At 40.1% G+C, this 21,831-nt stretch overlaps 1 protein-coding gene across 4 annotated transcripts; it reads left to right on the top strand.

The window, feature by feature from the left end:
• Nucleotides 1-396: 396 nt before the first annotated feature.
• Nucleotides 397-20,411, top strand: shisal1a (shisa like 1a; the record flags this gene model as incomplete). 4 transcript variants are annotated; one of them, XM_083527916.1, is made up of 6 exons in its annotated part: nt 397-656; nt 697-824; nt 10,499-10,672; nt 13,989-14,202; nt 16,156-16,467; nt 19,070-20,411. In XM_083527916.1, coding segments are annotated over exons 3-6 (594 nt in total). In that variant the 5' UTR covers nt 397-656; nt 697-824; nt 10,499-10,605. The 4 variants fall into 4 exon arrangements, with proteins under 4 accessions (XP_083384042.1, XP_083384041.1, XP_083384040.1 ...); XM_083527915.1 differs by having other exon boundaries at nt 431-824; XM_083527914.1 differs by lacking the exon at nt 19,070-20,411 and having other exon boundaries at nt 431-666; nt 16,156-16,471.
• Between the last annotated feature and the right edge of the window lie 1,420 nt (nt 20,412-21,831).

The raw sequence follows: 21,831 nt of genomic DNA, 5'->3' as shown, positions 1-21,831 counted from the left end.
TTTTTTTGAAAGTAAAAGTATCGATAAAAAACATGGGGGTGTGTTTTTCTTTCATCAGCACTTTTTCTTTTCTTCGTTAGTTTTGGATTGATTTTCATTTATATACATATATTTATTTATCTGACATTCCTAATAGCTAATGCTTAATCTGAGCACTCTGAAATACACACACACACACACACACACACACACACACACACACACACACACACACACACACACACACACATAGTATTATATTGAAGTTCTTGCTACTGGAGCCGTTTATAGACAAAATCTGTGTCCTGAGGATTTTTGTCTCTCACACACACACACATACTCACACACACACACAGTTGATCACTCTCTCTCTCTCTCTCTCTCTCTCTATTAGTTATTCACTCAGGTTCAGCCCATACCTCTCTCAGTCTCACTCACTCTGTATTACCAGTGTGGGTGCAGGATTGAGTGCAGAGGAAGTGTGCAGCTCTCCTCCTCCTCCTCCTCCTCTCTCCTCCTCTCTCCTCCTCTCCCTCTCTCTCTTTCTCTCTCTCTCTCTCTCTCTCTCTCTCTCTCTCTCTCTCTCTCTCTACTTGTTTACTCTGAATGTCCCACACACTCCTAACTGCTTTTTACTTCACAGCTGCTGCAGCAGTAGAATGTGTGTGAGTGTGTGTGTGTGTGTGTGTGTGTGTGTGTGTGTGTGTGTGTGTGTAGAGCAGTGGACTGTCTCTATCCAGGCTGCATGAAGAACATGTTCAATATCCTGCACGAGGCTGCAAACTAAAAAAAAAAAGGAAAAAAGAAACAGGAGGAATACGGGCTCCAGCTTTATTCAGTCATGGGTAAGAGCACATTTCTGCTTTGGATTAAAAACAACTTTAAAAACAACTTTGCTTCACTTGAAGTTTTTTGGTCAGGATCTTGTGCATATATTATATTTTTGTACATACATTAGAAATATTGGTGCATTTTTTATATATATATATATTGTTGAAATCTTTTGATCAGATCAGTTTATTGAATGATTTGCTCGCTTCTGGTCCAGATTCTTATTCAAGTTCTATTGAATGTTCACAATGTGTGTGTGTGATTTTGCATGGGTATGTGGACATTTTGCTGTCTCTGTGTGTCTGTGTGTTTTCCTTTCTGGGCACGGATTGCGACTGGCAGTGGGAGTAGTGGTAGCTCAATAATAAAAGAGCATTTAGAGACACAGAGCTTTGGGTCTAGTTGGAAACAAAAACTCCTCACTTTGAAGTGGTTCTTTCAGGCAGAACGTAACTTCATCCATGTGCGTCCACGCAGGAGAAACCCTCATACCAAAGAGACACCGGAGACACACGCAGACCAACTCGTCTGCCCGAAACCCTGTAATCTATGTAGAAAAAATGCCCAAAGACCCACATTTAGTCTATTTAGTGTTCCAAAGACACTTCACTCCACTCCTCTGAAAAGAGGTTCAGTGCTCGGTGCTATAGCGGGAGATCTTCCACTCCAACATATATCTTCTTGGAGCTGGTTTTGTGCAAGGGAAAATGTCACTCTACTGCATCCAATTTGTGTGCCTTCATCTTTGTGATAACAGTTTGGGGAAGAACCACATATACCTGGAAAAGTCAGGTGTCCCAATACTTTTGTCTATAACGTGTGTAATCAGACAGACGTTCTCCTGCTCGACTTCGGAAAGTGTAAAATTAAGACACAGTGTTTGATCCGTGTCTGAACGAATCCGGTTGAATTTCTGCGTTTGATCGCAGTTTAATGAATCTCCGTGTTCAGCTACGACTAAAGAGCTGTCCTGATGAAAGAGAAATTCCACATCGGCTGTTGTTTGTCCACGTTTTAATGTGCAAATGAGAAGAGAACAGCCTTCTGAACTAACGTCAGATGATGCACGACTGTAGTCTCCTCCGCGTGGATCAGAAGGGGGATGGTGTTTAGGGTTAAGGGATGGGGGAAGAAAACGTTCACTTGCTCTCTTAATTTGCATGTTTTTCATTGTTAGGATAATAAAATAAACCTTGAAGACTTAAAATGTAATTATACGAATAATATCATTTCATATGCTTTATATCATTGTTAGTAAAATCACTGTTTTTATCCTTATGGTAAAAAGTGAACTTGTATATTATATATACAAAATACACAAAAAAAAAAATTATATATATATATATATATATATATATATATATATATATATATATATATAAGATTTAGTTATTGAATATAATAAGTGGATCTGTGGCATGTGAGGAGATTTTTTGAATGAGCACATTGTACTAAATGTTTAAGGCTCATTCGTGTCTCATCTGGATCTCAGAAGAGTTTGATCGGCGTTTTTGTTGTCTGTTGTTATGTTTATGTGCTTGTTGAGAAAATCCGAGTGGTTCTGCCATCGGCCTCGCAAAACCCACCCTGGAGCAGTCAGGGCCACTGCAGTGAAGACGAGTTCACTTTAAGATGGAGTGATGAAGAGTAGTACCTTCTCCCAGGGGCTCCATCAGCCTCAGTGTTTGATGGTCACACCGGCAGTTCCGCTCTGCTCTTTAAGACTATTTCAAATGATCCCAAGTGCTCAATTCTCCCTGGAACCCATTTTTCAAAACACATTTATTGATGTGCACAGACCCTTCGGAAGCATTATCTTGATAGAAAAGGTGAAAAAAAAAGTAGGACCAGAACCTCGGCCATGGAAAGTCATACATTTAGGAAGCGAACAAAAAGCATTAATAGTCATATTTTAGCCATCATATCAAAACAGCAGGGGTCGATTTGCCTCCAGGAAGAGACCACCATGACAAAAAGACTTTTATTTCAACTCTTTTTTGGAAGGGTTGATGGAGCTCCACAAACTGATGGAGTTTTTCTCAGTTGGAAACCATTTCCTGCTATTGAGGATGAGAAACCTAATAATCCATAAGGTGACTGTAGAGGGTTAAACACGGAGGATGGATTGTGATTGTGATTCGTGTGCTATAATGACGCTATAGTGAACGGACATGCGGGGGTCACTCAGATGAGGAGAGTCTGGTTCCTCCTCATCTCATCTCAAGGAGTTTCACCGTAATCACCTCTGGCTTTCTCATTATGGATAAACATATATAAGAGAGAAACTTATTTATGATGCTAAATCTATTTATTCTGGAGTTGAATTTATGAACTGATATCGTATAGCTACAAATAGCAGAACTGCAGCTCAGCAAACATGCCATTTTTGCAGAATGACCTGCTGTGGTTGGTGTAATGATCACTTTTGGGGGCCGCTGTAGTGGGAAAGCTGAGTGTTGGATATAAAGTGCACTCTGTGTGAACGTGTGGAGCATTCGGGTTACGATCCACACATTTGTCTTGCATTACTAAGAGCTGATGAGGTGAACAGTGGGTGAGTGTAAACAAATCCACTTAGGTAGGCGATAAAAAGACATTTTGATGTGTGTGTGTGTGTGTGTGTGTGTGTGTGTGTGTGTGTGTGTGTGTGTGTGTGTGTGTGTGTGTGTGAGAGAGATTACATTTTCTCAGAAGTTTACTGATCTCTTACGCTTCTGATCTCTTCTTCCACCCATGATCACACCAAACTCCTGAAGGAAACCATCAGCCTCTGCCTTCCGAATGAAACTTCTCAGACTCTTCTGGAAGAACTCATGCACTGGTAACAATAATATTTAATAAAAAGATGACAGGACTTCAAAGATGGACAACATCAAAAGCTTATTTTTTGTCACCAAACAGTCAGAGGGTTTTCCCCGCGTGATCCCTCCACCTGAAGACGCACCGTTGACGAAAACCAGAGCCCTGACGTTGCTCGAGCATTTCATCTGGACGTGTTGATCAGTGTTTCCTTTTTAAGTGTAATGAGTCAGAAGATATCAAATAATTCCAGGAACCGCATTTTCCTAGAGCAGGAAAGAAAAACATGATGTTGAAAAAAACGTGTTTGATTATTATTATTATTATTATTATTATTATTATTATTATTATTATTATGGTCTGTCTAATAGAGTAGATATCCAGGACTGTTTACTCTCATGTTTAAGATGATGGATGGATATTTATCTCTTAATTCTGCTGAATGGATGAAAAAGATGTGAATCTCGGATGATTCGTGTGTTTCAGACAGATCAGATAACACTGAGCATGTCCAATCCAAGCCCATTGAGGAGATCGATCACCTGCTCTGGACCTCATTTGGCATTATGACACTTGTGAAGCTTTGTAGAAATCTCAGGCTTCTTGAAAGCCGCTGTGCCGTGTTTTCTCAGCGTTGCTCTTGTGCATTGTCGTTTCAAGTTTGGGGGGTAAACAGTGACTTATTCAAATTCAGAGCGGGTTTGCATGCAGCCCTGCGGATGTTTTGAATCTAGACGGGCTTCTTTGAGCTGCGAGCATGTGACAAAGCTGCGGAGGAGATGTTTAATATGAAGACACTGAGTGTGTGTGTGTGTGTGTGTGTGTGTGTGTGTGTGTGTGTGTGTGTGTGTGTGTGTGTGTGAGAGAGAGAGTTGCCTTGTTACAGCTTCCTGTTTAAAAATCATCATATTAAATGTTAATATAATTACGAATATCTTCTCTGAAGAGCGACTGCATGACAGATCAGGACGAAGCTCATAATGAGTTCAGAGCACAACAGATTGATTGTTACCTGTCCCATTTTTGTTGGTCTGCCCGTCGTTCTGGCTCATCCTTTTTCTAGTCTGTTCCCTTGACCCATCTGCAATGTTCTTACTCATTCCTCGCTTTTCATTTTCTCCGTTTTCTCTGCAGCTTTCTTTCTCTCCTTAGGCATTTCTTCCTCTGTCTCTGTTTCTTGTTCACTTGTGCGCACATTTCCCGCCTGGCCTTGAGAGAAAGAGCAGGCAGGGTTTTGTCCAGCATGCACACAGCTCTCTCTGTGGAACTCCCTATAAATGCAATTTTGCATCCAAGGACACAATACTTTTTTCAATTTAATCCAATTTTTTCAAAGCTGTACATGTATCATGTCCAAATTAAACACAAACGTGTTTAAGAAGGTTAGAACTTTATAGCAGGAGATCTTCCAGTCCAACCCAGATCTTCACGGAGCTGGCTTTGTGCACAGGGGCACTGTCATGCTGGAACACGTCTGGGTTTTCTAGTTCATTTGAAAGAAAAATCTCACGCTAGCGAACGTCCTTCACGTCCCGATACTTTTATCCACACAGTGTATCACTATATTGTTTCATTCTCAATGTACCAACCTGTTTTTTTTTTTAACCACTACACAACATTGAAAGTGTGAAAAACTCCAGCGTGATCAAAACAGAGTCAATTTCTGACCCTCCGTCTCCAGGGATGTCCACCTGAGCGTCTCATGTCTTCATCACCACAAAAGAGATCATAATCACCGTAGTTAAAAATAAAATACTTTGCTGTCTTTATCTCTCTGTGTGTATCCAAGGTAACTGCGTGCTCCAGGCCCTGTGTGTGTGTGTGTGTGTGTGTGTGTGTGTGTGTGTGTGTGTGTGTGTATGGGACATTATTGTGTGCCATTTGTTTGTGTTTTTTTTTTTTTAGCATATAAAACCAGAGGGTTGGTTCAAATCCGAGACACGCAGCAGATGTCCAAATTCGCAGCAGACCACGAGGTACTAACAGTCCAAGAACCAGAATGAAATGCTGGCAGAACTTTGTTCTTGATACGATTATGATCCTCTGAGTTACACTGTACTGTAGGGACAAAAATATAGGAACACCTGACTTTTCCAGCCATATGTGGTTCATTCCCAAACTGTTATTGAAGGCACAGAATTGTATCGGACGTCTTTGGACATCTCCTTTTGAACTCGGAGACCCAAACCTGTTCCAGCAAGACAATGAAGATCTGCTTTGTATGATTTGGAGTGGATCTTCTGCTATAGAGTTTTAAACCCTATTGAACACCTCTGGGATGAATGTGAATGCTGGACTGCACCCCAGGCATCTTCACCTCACCTTCATCACTACCTGACTTCACTAACAACATTGTAGCTGATTGAATCTCCACAAATCTAGTGGAACATCTTCCCAAAAGAGTGGAGCTTACTATAACAGCAAATGGGACTAAATGTGGGATGGGATGTTCGATCTAATGCTCACGTGTCCCCAAACCGGTCTATATAGGGTATTTATTAAGGCATACCGTAACTTTAAAGCATTGATGCTCCACCAATTCTTTTTTCTTACCTTTGCTTGTGTGTGCGCAGAAAAACGATTTAAGACAATTTGTGAAGCACAACGAACTGACCGTTGCGTAGGTGCGAGCGCGAGATCGTTAGTGTGAGATTGCGGATTGCCTTCATGTTTATTATAACTAATGAGTTTCCTTTAGGAGCTTCGACAGGAACATGGGGGTGGTTTGGCATGGAGATGCGTTATGACAGACTGTCAACTCGGAGTGCAAGGGCTGTTAGTGTAGCGGTAAACTGAACTCAGATTTATCGATAAGAGTGAAGGTAATGGAGAGAGTGAAGGAGGTGAGAGAAATGATCGACACTTAGGCTGAGAACGAGTGAGAGAGAGAACAATAATGGACAAAAAGGATTCTGAGCTGCAGTGAAACACTACTCATTAAAACTATTGCATCATACCACTCCCTTTTTGCCACACTTGTCTATCTCTTTCACACCCACACACACCCACACACACACACACACACACACACACACACACACACACACACCTTCTCTGAGTGAATGAAGGCTGCAGCATGCATTAGGAAGCAGATGTCCCTTGTGGAATCCCTCCGTGTCGTAGAGGAACACGCATCTGCTTTTCTCACCAAGATGTTTTTCTTCCAGTCTTTGTGCTCCATATGTGTCAGAGGAACATCTGCTCTGGCGCTTTTGTATTTACTCCGACTAGTATATCAAACGGAGAATCCCTGCCTTAGCGTGCTTGTCTGATGTTTGTCTGATTACCATTAGCATGCACGTTTTGGAGTATTCCACATTATATTCTCTCATTGTATTAGTGGAAATCATTTCTCTGTAGGAACATGGAATTATTTATACACATACTGGTCACTTTATTAGAAACACATATACACCCATACAATTATTTATTTAGCCAATCATGTGACAGCAGCACAATAGACACACACACACACACACACACACACACACACACACACAAACACATAAATTGATATATTCATAATGCAAAACATGTCCAAACTTGATGTTTAGCTACAGCAGGAACCCGTTGAGATCTTTTGCTGTTGTAGCTCATTCATTTCAAGCTTTAATGTATTTTTAATGTATGTGTTATAGTCATAGGAAAGAGTTGAGAAGGTCTGGCGTATTCAAATCTAAAAGGCGCCTGGAACACCTGACTTTTGCATATACCCTACATGGCTCTTTCCTTGTGCTAGCATTAAATTTGCACAAAATAAAATCCATAAAGATATGCTTTACATGGTTTGGAGTGGAAGATCTCCTATAGAGCTAGAAACCCTGTTGAACACCTTCAAGATGAATTGGATCAATGACCCATGGCTTCCTCACCTCACTGACTTAACTAACACCCTTATGGTACAAATGTCTGCAAATTATAACCAGCAAATGGGGTTTGAATGTGCAATAGGATGTTTATAAAGCACATACCAATCTTCTGCTCAGGTGTCCATAAACTTTTGTCCTTATAACGCATGTTATGTGGTAGGAGTTTTAAGGAGCACCTCAGGGCGTGAGTTTTTCTGTAAAAACTTAGACGTAAAAAGAAAAATGAAGCATGTGTGTTGGGAATCATAAAAGAAAACGATCTTTTATGTTTGTCTCCAGTTTCTTACTGTCTGGGAGTTCATGGAGCTGAGAGGTAGGAGTTGTGTTGTGACTGGAAGCATTGTTCTCTGTTTACAGCCTCTGTGTTATTCCAGTGTACAGTATATCATCTCCGCTCAGACCTGCTTAACTGTCATGGTCATGAATGAGTAAGGGCTGCAGAATATTAGTAGAATTATAACATAGCATATAAAGTGTCATTTTCAATTTATCAAATGATCCTAATCGATATGCACAAATGATCGAAAAATGCATTTCTAGAAATGTGCTTAAAGAACAAGCTTGAGAAGAAATAGTGTATTACTGCAAGTCATCATCTCATTTTTAGTTTATTGGAATCCTATATAAAGGAATACTAGATATATTTGACTATATTCAAAATACAATATTTGATCAAAAGTTTAAGGACACCTACGCATAAGATCGGTTGAACATCTCGTTTCACATTTAGTCCTTATTTAATGTTATAATAATCTCCAATCTTCTGGGAAGATGTTCCATGAGGTTCTGATAAAGAGTGAGGAGATACTGGGGTTCAGTCTGCTTTCCAATACCTCTCAGAAGTGTTCAATATCGAGCTGGTTTTGTGCACAGGGGATTTGTCACACTGGAACAGGTTTGAGGTCTCCTAGTTAAAAGAAAAGGAAAATTTCCTTTACCTCCAGCATTGTGCTAACATTTTGGAGAAGAACCAAATATTCCTGGGAATATCAGGTGTCCCAATACTTATGTAGATATTGTGATTATCACTTATTTTTTGGATAAAACTACTCTTTTCTCCCCTCAGGTCTGCTAAATTTACAATAAGTGAGAACATTTGGCTTCTCAGCAGGCCGCTACTTGTTCATGTTTTTTTCTGGTCTCTGTGTAAAATGCATCTGTTGAATTCTTTTTTAATTCATATCAGTTTAATAATATCAAACTATACTCATGCGTATTTCTATCTTTTACCGAGCTGATATTTTCACACGTCTGAAGCCATTGTATTTTGTCTGACACCAATGGAAAGCAAACATAAACCCTAAAAATACACCATGCTGCTGTTGCCAAATTGTCAAGTAGCAATTAGAGACAAGTTAAAACGGTAGAAGAAGGTAAACATTCCGATCGCAGGTGTGTTGACTCCATCCACCGACTTTATCGACAGTGCACAAGAGGTGAAAAAGACAAAAAAGACACTGATAAAAGACTGCTGATAAGCCAAATCAGCTGAATATTTAGTCGTAGCTGGACTTAGCGAGCTAGCCAACAAGCTAGTCAACAGGCTAATCAAAAAAGCTAACCCAACTAGCTCATAGCAGTCAGGCCCTAAAAATAATGAGTTAAAACAAATTCGAACAAACAACTCAACCAGTTCTTACCAAATGTGATCAATAGGGTTTATAGGTCTATACCAGGGCACTCAAGATCTTCCAAACCATATCTTCATGGAGCTGGCTTTGTGTCACGCTAGAACAGGTTCGGGTCATTGTGTGCTTTCAGATTTGCTTAAGGCACTTCATTGTCTCAGATGGTCTTTGGATGCAGTAGCATGAAATTTTCCCTTCTCAAAATCTAGTGGAATATCTTCCCGGAATTCTAAGTGCAAATTGGGATGAAATGTGGAATGCCATGTACTTATAACTTCTACATGTGGTAATTATACACATTGAAAATCTAGAAATGTGTGTAAAAGCAGCAGCTCTGACGAATGGATTTATTCTACTGAAAACACTTTTACAAACTTCGGAAATGGTCACGTTTGTTATATCTATTATTTCTGTCATTGCAGTGGTCATTGCAGTGTGGTGTGTATATTAGAGAGTGTATTGATTTTAGGCTCTCAGGACACCTGACACTAATAGAAAATGCTCAGACACTGCAAATGTAGGTCTTAAAAGGTCAAAAAAAATTACAGACCACCATTTCTGTCAGGTAGACATGTGGGACTGAGGGGAGTGTGTGTACTAGAGAAAAGTTTTGCTTAGTAACCTGACAAAGACATGAGTTTTACCTGTACCTGTAATCAAAGCGGTAGAATCATGAGGACTTTTTGGCAGTCAGTCGACGGAGTTCAACAGTTCAGATGAGATGCAAAAATGCATAGAGTTCGTAGCGAATTTCAATCGCTTTGACTTACAACTCCTAGACAATTTAATGACCTGGATGACTGAGCTGGAGTGCCTTTCTTTCCTTGGCCAGTACACAGCTGAGCTAAATGTTGGCAGAAAGTAAAATACAAAATATATTCCTGGAGGAAAGCTGAGAGAGAGAGAGAGAGAGAGAGAGAGAGAGAGAGAGAGAGAGAGAGAGAGAGAGAGAGAGAGAGAGAGAGAGAGATCATTAAATATAACAAATATAAAACACAATGTAATTGTAACTACACAGAGTTTCAATAAAGCTGAAGGAGTGTAAAAATCTGTTTATGTTTAAAAAGTGTCTCTTATGTTTCCGACATCGTTTACTTCCTCCAACAAATTACTGACCCCTTTTTTTTACCATATATGGGCAAACGTATTGTGACACCTGACTTTTCCAGCCATATGTGTTTAAATATGTGTTGGAAGATCTATCCATGAAGATCTGCTTTGCTTGGGTTGGAGTGGAAGATCTCCTGCTATAGATCTTTGAACCCTATTGAACACCTTTGGGATGAATTGGAATGCGACCCCCATGCAGAATAGGATGTTCAAAAAGCAGACACTAATGGAGTGAGTGATTACTGAGAGTCACTAAGTATGTCTTTGTTGTTTTTTTAACAGTTTGCAGCATGACGAGCGTAAGCAGACTAAAGGAAGCAATGCGTGTGTGTTAGGTCACGCCTCCCTTCCTTCTCCTGCGCCCTGCTTTTCTTCATGAGGACAGAGAGATGACCATGCGAGGGCACTGGTCCTCCAACACCCTGGCCGTCATCTTCCTCCTGCTCTCCACTGCAGGTGAGCTCCACTGGAGAACAGATAAGATTACAAAGATAGAGTGAAAAACTGATTTTTGTAGTTTTCTTTTGTATTCTATTATTTATTAAAAGACATGTGAGATAACTACGTGCTAATACACCTAAATCAAGTTAGGATCTTGCAGGATGCAGCAAAAAACAACAAACTATGATGTTTTAGACATATATAAAAAATACATTCGTTAAAAATATAACTGACAGAAACAAAACAAAGTAATACATTTAAATAAACATCTATGGTTGAGACCAATTATGAACAGGATATTTAGAATTAATAGACTCAGCATTGCTAATGTAAAGGTTGAAGTGGAAGAACTTCAACCCCATTAATTGACTCCCAGACTGTCTGACCTCCTCAACATCAGTGTCTGATCCTTTTGTAGCTGGATGATCACTAATGCCCTCTGCCGGGCCTCGAAATCTAGTGGAGCGCATGAACATCCACACTGCAGCACGTTGTTCCTGGACTTCATCCTCAGATCTCGATCCTGTTGACAAGTCCGATCCATGTTGTCTCCTCCTCACAACTTACAGATCTTAAAGAACTTCCTGGAAAGTTCTTGTGAAGTCCATATCTTGATGGTTTAGTTGTTTTGGTGGCACAAGGAGAACCTACACAATACAAGGCAGGTGGTTTTAATGTGGCTGATCAGTAACATCTAACAACACGGATCTTCTAACCTTGGCCAGGATAAAGAAACTACTAAATATGAATAAATAAACGAATGAATAAAGCAGAGAAACTGCATTTGACTTCATATAGGAAACAATACATGACTTTATAGCAGATCATTTTGGGAAATAAAGCTCAGTAACAGAAAATCCTATCAAAATCCTAGCATGGAAGAAATTCATCCTTCCTGAGGAGAAACTCATTTATCAATCTGCCATCCGGCTTCATCAGTGAAAGAGACCCCTTCCAAAACGCCTGCGAAACGCCTGTGATATCACGTATCCTCCTATATTTTTCCAGAGGCAGCCATATCGTAATTGGAACAGAGACGGACACAATTATACAAAGTTATTTGAGGACAAGCAGTACTTTCCAAAAAACATCTGTAATTATTCAATATCTTTTTAAAAGAAAATCTCTCTCACAGTCAGTCAAGCAGTTATTACGAGCAAAAAAAACCTCTGCCTTTATTATAAAATCATAACCAGGTTGATTCACACACCCAAAGTGTCTTGCCAGCAAACACATGCTGAGTCTCCGTATTGGCCAGAACTCTCATGAGAGGATTTTAACCTCTATAAATCCAGCGAGCCAACCGTCTAGGTTTACCAGAGCACGAGACCCTTCTGAATAAAAACATATCTTTCTTGATCCAAATAGAAATTAATCTACTTATCTGGTAGAATAAAGGTGCAGCCAAAAACACCATACACCTGGTGACTAAATGTAATGTATGAAAAATTATCTGAAATGATATTAAAATGCTTCAGAGTAGCATAATAAAATTACAACCGTGGTCACTTTGGGAGTTTTGTTGCACTCCAATGTAAGCATGATGGCATTAATAAATACAGTTTGAGCAAGAACGGGGTTACAGATGGGGCATAGGATTTTTCTTCTTTGTAGCTCAGAGGAGTTCAAAGAGACTCACAGCAGCTCGTGACAATTTCTACAAATTTTGTCTGCGAGTAAGTGGATTGAAGAAGCAGGATGTGCTCTGGTGGATGTGCCAAATTCAGTTTTAAATAGATGGGGGAAGGTACAGGAGAGGGTGTAGGCACTGTGTGTGTGTGTGTGTGTGTGTGTGTGTGTGTGTGTGTGTGTGTGTGTGTGTGTGTGTGTGTGTGTGGTGTTGTTACCTCCTAAATCACTTCAGCATGTGTCTAACTGCACTGCGAGCCAGCTCTGTGAATGAAACACACATCTGAGCAGTTACCATGGAGAGAGATATAGACAGGTATTCGAGCTGGCTGTCAGGTGTCTCTGTACCCAGACACCCGCTTGAGAAAAACTCATTTAACATTGGCGTCTTAGTTTGAGAAGTGCTGGATGCAGAAAAAAATCAACGAATACTAATAGCACCAAAAACACCGCACAGCATTAATAATGCAGCGAATAAAAAAATAAAAACACATTGATTGTTTTTGGCTGCCATCGGAGAAGAAAAACAGAGCTGAACAGGTGGTTTTCATTTCATATCCCTGGCTTTCTCGTTCGCTTCCTTTTTTTTCCCCCCCTAAATACGAGAACCTTGTATTACGGCTTGACTTCTTACCGGGTCGGTTGATAGCTACACATCCGAGGGCCAAATAACTTCTCCTGCTATTCCCGGCTTGTAGGCAAGATGAGGAGGCCTGGGGTTACAGTCAGAGTGAAAAAAAAAACATCATCCCAAAGGGTTGATATCCATATAATCAGGCCACGCAAGATCTTCCACTCCATCCAATGTATTGCATATCTTCACTCACTTGGGTCTCAGATTAGGTTTCACTGAAAAGAAAATGTCATGCTGCCTATTCAAAAGCATCCTATATGAACCTCTAACTTTGTGGTAACAGTCTGAAGAAGAACCATATATGGTTGTAAAAGTCGGGTGTCCCAATACTTTTGGAAACAAATCTACAACACTAGACTGTGAGGTATACCAGGAGTTTTATGTGCAGTATTATGAGAAGTGCATGTTGGGTCATGACATTGTCGTAATCTTGCTATTGGGTATAGCATTGTGTCCTGAACAGTTTTGGATCCATAGGTGATAAATCGCTAGACAAAGAATCACATCTTCCTTATTTCCGGACATTTTATTACAAAAAAAAGCCTCTCTGGAAAAGGAAGAGGGCCTGAGTGAGTTGTTCTGTCTTTCTAATTTATCCGTCCGTCATTCTCTCACAGCTGTAATCTATATGCAAATGATGGCGTGGTCCGCACTCCTCCTGTTAAAAGCCAAATATGATGTTGGAGGCAAGCAGCTGAGACTCGATAGCAAACATACACATACACGCCGTATACGAAGAGCAGAATTAGGAAGCTGTTCATCTCCGCCATTCGTCAGATATTACAACTTTTGACAGATCATCAGGACATGTCAGTTCAGTGCAATTACAGGAGTCAGGACTGCTTCATGTTATTTTGGATGTGATGAGTATGGGACAGCACAGGACGAGAATTCAATAATCATTTATAATACCCAAGTATGTAATGGAAATTTGTATCGGTGCCCTGTGAATGTGGCATTTTAAATGTGAAAGGGAAAAAAACAGGAAGAGACATCAGACACTCACTTGTACGTCTGAAATTCCAACCTTTAGTTTCTCTCCTCTTTCCATCCTTTGTCTTCGAACAGCTCTTTCAGCACACTTCAGAGTTTGCGAGCCCTACTCGGACCACAAAGGGCGCTATCACTTCGGCTTTCACTGCCCTCGCCTCTCCGACAACAAGACCTACATATTCTGCTGTCACCACAACAACACGGCCTTCAAGTACTGCTGCAACGAGACCGAGTTTCAGGGCGTCATGCAGCTCAACCTCAGCACCACGTCTGACGGTTTCACTCACAAGTCAGTAAGAACTTGGGATATTAATCTTTATTTCACGTGAGAAAATTTGGGAAGGAAACTCTTCTCTGGTATAATACTGGAAAAACTTTAGGCATGGTGATGTCTCAGTATGAAACGTTCTTCAATACATCATTTAGGGTGATTTATTCAGACTCCTGCAGCACGTAAGAATAAACAACAGCTGTCTGTTACAATGCAACAAAATTAAATGTCAGCTCCGTAGCCAAGATTTGACTAACGGGCATGAATGTTGCCATGTTTCAGCAAAAATTCCACCCAATTACTTCAAAAATAAAAACACAGCACTAAAGCTCCTGAATCTGACCCAAAGAGTTAATGGAAAATAGATCCTTTTTTTTCATTATACTCTTTTTTTTTTTTTTTTTTATCCCAATTTGGTGTTAAAGCTAAGTCTCTGGCGAAGTCTCCGGGTGCCTGGTGTCAATTTTCGGGAGACGTGAGAGGAGTCAGGTAGCTTTCTGGATCTTCAGTGTGTCTTGGAATCCAGTGTGTGCTGTAATACCGGGGAAGAGGGAGAGAAAGAGAGAGGGAAGGAAAACAGAGAGATGTTCTCCTTCACATGTCAATGCAGATATAGTAGTATTAGCACTAGCTTATATCCACGTATTTAAATTCTTGGAATAAACAAAGCATATATCTATAATATGATACATGTGGTCCACTGTCCAATGGTGGTCTTTACATACTGTACATGGCAACAGAGTGTAATAGTGCAATAGTAATTGTGCAACTCTTAATTTAAGCATTCATTTTTATATAAACTATTGATCCGAAAGTTTGTGGACACCTGAAAATAAAATGACTATGTGCTTTTTATTCCACATTTAGTCCCCATTTGCTTTTATAATAACCTTCACCTATCGGGAAAGATCAGTAAGTCAGGGGTCCTAATACTTTTTTGTAACATAGTGATGGGATTAAGCAAGTGTAGAAATGTCATTTCACACTTCAGGCTTCACTTGAGTCTCCAGGGTGTCCATAGTCAGTACCACATTCAGTACCCAAGTCAGTCCAGACAGTCATATGGTGTCTGTACTCAGACCAGATTTATGTTATGGTCTCGGTTTTAATGATCTCACTTGGATATATTACTTCATTCCTGAAATTACTAAACTTTGTTTAGAGACAGATTAATTGAACTCACTGTAATTTACTGATATCCCATAATCTTTAAAAGAGATCTGAAATATAAAAATGAATGCTATCGACTTTAATAATTTAATTCTTTATATTACATTATTATAATATTGGTTTACATTACACCAGGGAGACCCTCGTCATCATCATCTATTTGCTTAGTCTATCAGGGGGCAATTTACTCCTCTCAATTTGATATTGCACTTTAGAGCTGAACTGAATGATAGAAGAGACATCAGTGACTGTAGAAGCACTCGACCAAAAAAAAGTATACTCATTACAATTTGCACTACTAACGAATACCATTCTTCACATTTTGAATGTAATAATTACATGCTATGGTTTCTGTTAGTGCAGTTCAGATAATATGGAGGTGGTCCTTTATGTTTTTATATATACAGTATACTGTGTATGTGTGTGTGTGTGTGTGTGTGTGTGTGTGTGTGTGTGTGTGTGTGTGTATGTGTAAAATAATCGAAAAACCCAAACATAAATAAAATAATTGCCACCTTCAGATTGGCAAAATTCGATACTGATAGTTTTTCCAGCTTTTGGTCTGCTGTCATTATGACTGCCTCTAGTGGCAAACCACTGACACCACATGCTGTTTGGTTTTACACGTGAGAATGCGTGCTGAACGGAGAGCACTATATTTATTACTTATTCATTATATAATTATATTTATTTATTAATGAGTATCTTTATATTTATTTTATTTACTGTATATTCATGATTTTATATGGCATGTACCAGTATAATTTACTCTCCTGCTTTGCATTGTCCTGTTCTCTGCAGTAATTACACCGCCCTCGTTGGTGTGTGGGTTTATGGTTTCTTCGTCATGGTTCTGCTGGCTTTGGACTTCTTATACTATTCAGCGATGAACTATGAGGTGTGTCGTGTCTATCTGGAGAAGTGGGGACTGGGCGGTCGGTGGCTGAAACAGGCCAGGAGCCAGTGGCACAGCGCCGCCACTACGCAGGAAGGAGAACCGAGCTCAGGGACAAGCCTGAGCCACGGTCCACACCAGCAACATCATCCCAGACAGAGTTTAAGGGGAGAGGTGGAGAGTCCTACCCTCCAGACCTTCCAGACCTCCACAGCATGGTGAGTTTGCTTACTAAATTATTATCTATTTTTTGTAATAATATCCAGTTTAATTGTGCCAAATTAAGTCTTCCACAAACTTCACTGTAGCATCATGTGGAGTTGAGAACCATGTCTGCAGGTTACATATACACTATATGGTCAAATCCTATTAAACTCCTCTTGGATCATCTCACCTACATCAGTACTCGACCTGACTAAGAGTAAATTGGATTAAATGTGGAATGGGATATTCAAAAAGCACATACTAATCATATGCCCAGTTGTCCATATAGTGTAGATGTCCAGTATTAACTAAATGATGCTATCATGAGAACATGGTGGTCTACATAAACCTGGCTCTCTTCAATCTACATTCTTAGTAGTCCAAAATATTCTTTTTAAACACACACAACTGCTTAATCAGTCTATTATCAATTAAGCTTATTTATAATTGGGAAGTTTAGAAAACCTGGTATCTATACGAGACCATCTGTTGCTGGGAACGATTTGTCAGATCTCGTCGTCATCGTCGGTGAAAAAGAGCACCCTGCTGAACAAATGTTATTGAAGTTGTGGGCCATTCCCAGAACTGCAGTGACACCTATGTCTTGAGAATTTGCCAGTGCTGAAGGCATTCTTGGCTGCTGTTGGAAGATAAAAGGTGTTACCATCTGGGATACGCAATCTGAAAATGAAAGATCTATTCTTCTCTGCCATATGTTTCATACGTCTGACTTCACTAAGAAGGTTAACGATGTAAAAAAAAAAAAACGGACCATTCTGAAGCTAAATGAAAAATCTTTTCCTTTAGACAATTTAATATCATTTAAATCAATGCAATGTATAACAATACAATCTATGAGATCTAAGAGTACTTGTTCCTGGAGATGAGAGATACAGTATGTGGACCCCAGAATAAAAACTCCTTATATTTACTTTGTACCACTGATAAAATGTATTCTATAGACATGTAGTTTTCTAATCTAATGCTGGAGTAAATCTAACAGACATAAAAATAAATAAATAAAATCCACCGAATATAATTTATTTCCAAAGATGGCAGCGATCCACTTGGGCTGAAACATGATCTGAGGAAGGCAAGTGGAATCTAGCGTGAGATGTAATGATGTGTCTTGGCCTTTGAAGACGGGAAGAAGGTGCTCGTGGTGCAGAGCGAGATAGATGCACTTCTGAACTGCATTTGTTAGGCTTTTCAAGAAGAAATGTGGAGCCTGTAACGTTAGGATAATATTACAGACAGGGTTTATATTAGGTTTTCTTCTTCCTCTCATGAGGACTGCATTCCTTTTTGCATTTCTGAAGTTGCAGATTGTTTTGTAGCCTCTTTATGAAGAAATCGAATCTATTAACAATATATACATCGACAATTTCGGAAAAAAAAGTCTTGTCTTTTTTCCAGGCATATGTGATTCTTATACAAACCTGAGGGCACATGTATTGGACATCTTTGGGTGTTAGCAGGACATTTTCCCTTCACTTGAACACAAAGGAGTCCATAAACTTTTGTCTGTAGAGTTTGTTTTAGATGTTCAGGATCAAGGTCTCCAAAGTTATTGTAAACCCTCGTATTAGATAACACAGGCTCGGATGATAACCTCCAGCTACTCATCTCAGCATGCTCAGGCAGACCTGGATTTAAGGACATGTGTTCAGTTCGCATTTAAAATGAAGCTCTTAAACCAGACGGACTCGGATATTTTAGCTTCTCATCACAGACCACGTGCAGCTCAGGGATTACTCTGAAAACGAAGCGCTCGCATATAACTAAACCCGGCTGGCCCTTATACCACTTAAAAGCTCTCCGCAATACATTAATAATGAGACGTGTTCCAAACTGGGCCAAAGAAAAACCCAGGTTGAAACAATTCTGTCGTGCATGAGAGGGCAAAGACCAGCCTGCTGCACCGAACAAGACATTTATCATCGGAATAAACAAGCACAATGAAAGATTTTAATTAGGCATGAGGAGAATCTCTGGTTCTTCCCTCCAGACTTCATTACTAATATATAATTAGACACAAGATTTACAGTTAAACACCAACAAAACTATTTCTTTCTGTTCTATAACACAAAGATTGTATTTTATATTCTTATCATGCGGAAAAATACTTTAGATGGACAAAGGTTTGTGGACACCTGAAAATAAGACTGGTATCTCATTCCACATTTAGTCGTCATTTCCTATTATAATAGCCTCCACTCTTCTGGGAAGATGTTCCTAAAGCACTAAAGAGAGCTTATTCAGCCACAAGTGTGTTGGTAAAGTGATGTAGGTGAGAAGGTAAGGAGGCCCGGGGGTGCAGTCAGCGTTCACATTCACCCTAAAGGTGATCTAGAACCTCTATAGCAGGAGATCTTCCACTCCAACCTATGTAAAGCAGATCTTCATGGAGCTGGCTTTGTGCACAGGGGAATTCTCATGCTCGAATTATGTGGGAACAGTTTGGGGATGTGGCTGGAAAGTATATAGTGTATCACAGCACACATTCAGAGGTCATGTGAAGTTCTCCAGGACATAGAAGGTCAGAAACAATGGCTGAAAAATATATAGAATTTAATTCAATTGTATTGAATTGAATTTTGTGTTTTCTCTCTCCAGATACTTGAAGCTTGACTCATTAAGATGTTCTGTGCTTAAAGGGCAGAAGAAGCCAAGAAGAAATAGCCAACAGGAAGCTCACTGACTCTCCACAGAGGGACACTCCGACTTGATCTCACTTTCTCCATGTGATGTGGGTTTTTTGTTTTGTTTTGTTTGTTGCTTCACTCTGATGTTCAGTGAGGATCTCTTCAACCCCTTTTCTGCACTACAGGACAAACACTGTCTCTGACCATTCAACTGCAAAGAGTCCTGTTGTAAAGGAGAAGATCTCTAGTGTGTGTGAAACTCGCAGTGACACAGACTGCAGCAAACTCGAAATACTGAATGTTCCTTTTAGACGTCTCAGCAGGAAGATCATTTATTTATTCAACGATTGCACTGGTCCAAAGCAATTGGCTGGAAACTCAAGACCAAAAAAAAAAAGCATATTGTACTTTTTTTTTTTTTTTAAAGACATTTATACATACGTGGCTTTGAAAAATATTGTTAGAATGTTGGTGTCTGATCCACACATTAACATCGACGATTCTCGCAATAAGGTGAAGAACATCTGAACTACTGAAGTTGACAGATAAAGCAATAGGTCATGCTAGAAAAAACGTGCGGTGGATTTCACGTGTGTGTGTGTGTGTGTGTGTGTGTGTGTGATATCGTCTCTAACAAATTATACTTGATTATGTGGTAATGTTGCCTCATAGAGTTTTGTTTTTTCTTTAGCCTAGCCTCATGGTGCGTTCACATTCTCGCAAAAATGGACAGTAGATTTGAATCTTTCCAAAGTAGAAATCTGTAGCACGAAATACTGATACATTAACTTCTCTTCATGACCTTAAAACTCTGCTTTGGCAGCAATGTGAACGCAGCGTTGGTAGAAATCCTGCCGGTAGCTTTATCTCCCACGTGGAAAAACGTGCACTGATTTGAGGTGAGTTGATAGGAATGATAGTCGAAGCGAGTAGTTAGTCAACCCGCAATAAAGCACATTGTTGTGTCGCCATTACATTGTGTTAGAAGAGAAAGCGTCTTGTGATCGTGTTGTCGGTGTTACAGGTGGTGACTCCGCCCGAGACCGTACTCGAGTGGTGCAGGAACAATGGGAACATGACGGCGAGAAGTTGCCTTTCGGTCAAACTAGTGTACGCCTCGCACCAGTCGCATTGTAGTGGCACGTGTATTTCACTACAGGGTTAGTGTGGCACCTTCTCAATGTGGGTTTTACAACTGTATAAAAAGTGTTTGGATGCGGTTTTGTCGTAATTGCACTTGTTCAATTTTTACTGTCACAAGCTGAAAAAAAAATTAATAAATAAAGATTTATCTTTTGCATTGTGTTTAATAACTTCTGCATCATCTTTCTTTTTACATTGATTTTACATACAAGGTGAGAAAACGTTTCACGACTAGTTTTGTAACGCCAGCAGATGGCAGCACACGACTGTACGCAAAGTCACAGGGAGCACCGAACTTCGCACTGTAAGTCAGTGTGCCAAAAGCCATCGTCCTGTGTACATCGGAAGCTCTCCGCTTTGACACCGTTGTGGAGATCCAGCGTTCAGAGACCCATTCCAGAAGTAGCAGGAATGCTGGGAGCGCTGTATTTCTGTGCAAGGAGACATTTTTGAAGGTGATAGTGAGGAAACCGTAGATAAACAAAAAGTTTTTTCTTGTAAACAGAGCAAGTCTCCGAACTATATCTCCTGCTATGGAGCTATAAACCCTATTGGACACCAATGGGATGCATTTTTTATGCTGACTGCACCCCAGGGCTCCTCATCTCACCTCCATCGGTACCTGCCTTTACAAACACCCTTGTATCTGAGCACAAATCTTACAATCTCACAAATCTAGTGAAACATCTTCCCAGAATAGTGGAGCTTATTATAGCAGCAAATGGAGACTTAATGTGGAATGAGTTCAAAAAGAAGCACATAACTATCTTATGCGTAAGTGTCCACAAACTTTTGCTCATACAGTTTGTAAAAAATGAAAACATATTTATTATTGTCCTTGGATTCGGGATTGTGCTTCTTATGGGGTTTTTTCTGAGTCTCTCTGGAACATCAGAATGTACCCTGGATGCTTATTCTTGTTTTTCCTGACACCCACACAGTTGTCCAACGAGGGTTGAAGTGACCCAGCTCTCTCTCTCTCGCGCTCTCTCTCTCTCTCATTCTCTGATTGTTAAAAGCTTCTCTGTAGCACAGTAGTGGTGTTTATTACTAGCGCAGAAGAGCAGTCACACCTGCCTCTATACTTCCCAGTAGGAGACGCCGCAGGTGGGTTGAGATGTGAAAAAAGAGTCCAGGCTCTAATTGGTACCAGGGATGGTTCTTCCTTTCTTTTCATTTTCTTTTTTTTTTCCTGCCATGAATTCACCTCCACAGCTCAAACGAGTGTGCATTAGCGTTTCTCAGCAACCGGACAGCAGTAGAACATGCTCTCAATAGGTCTTTGCAGAAACTGTGTTTCTGTGTTGCTTCTGTCACTTCGTTAAAATGGAGCAGTGCTGCTACACGTGTTATCAGACACCCGGAGAACATCCAGCCAACAGTCAGAACAAATGATTGGTTCCTCGAAATAGGACTCGAGATCCATGTTTGTATGATAAGCTACAAGATCAAATGTCAAAACTGGACACAGCTCCAGTGGAATAAATGTCCAAAAATTCTTTAACACTCAGACAATTCATCATGAGAAACATTCACCACACCATCACTCCACCTCCACCAGCTCTACTCTTCACCCAAAGCAGGTTAGAT

The sequence above is a fragment of the Silurus aristotelis genome, assembly GCF_946808225.1.
Source record: "Silurus aristotelis genome assembly, chromosome: 24".
Taxonomy (NCBI): Eukaryota; Metazoa; Chordata; class Actinopteri; order Siluriformes; family Siluridae; genus Silurus; species Silurus aristotelis.
Note: the sequence above shows the minus strand (reverse complement) of the source record. Positions and strands in the feature narration are given on the sequence as shown.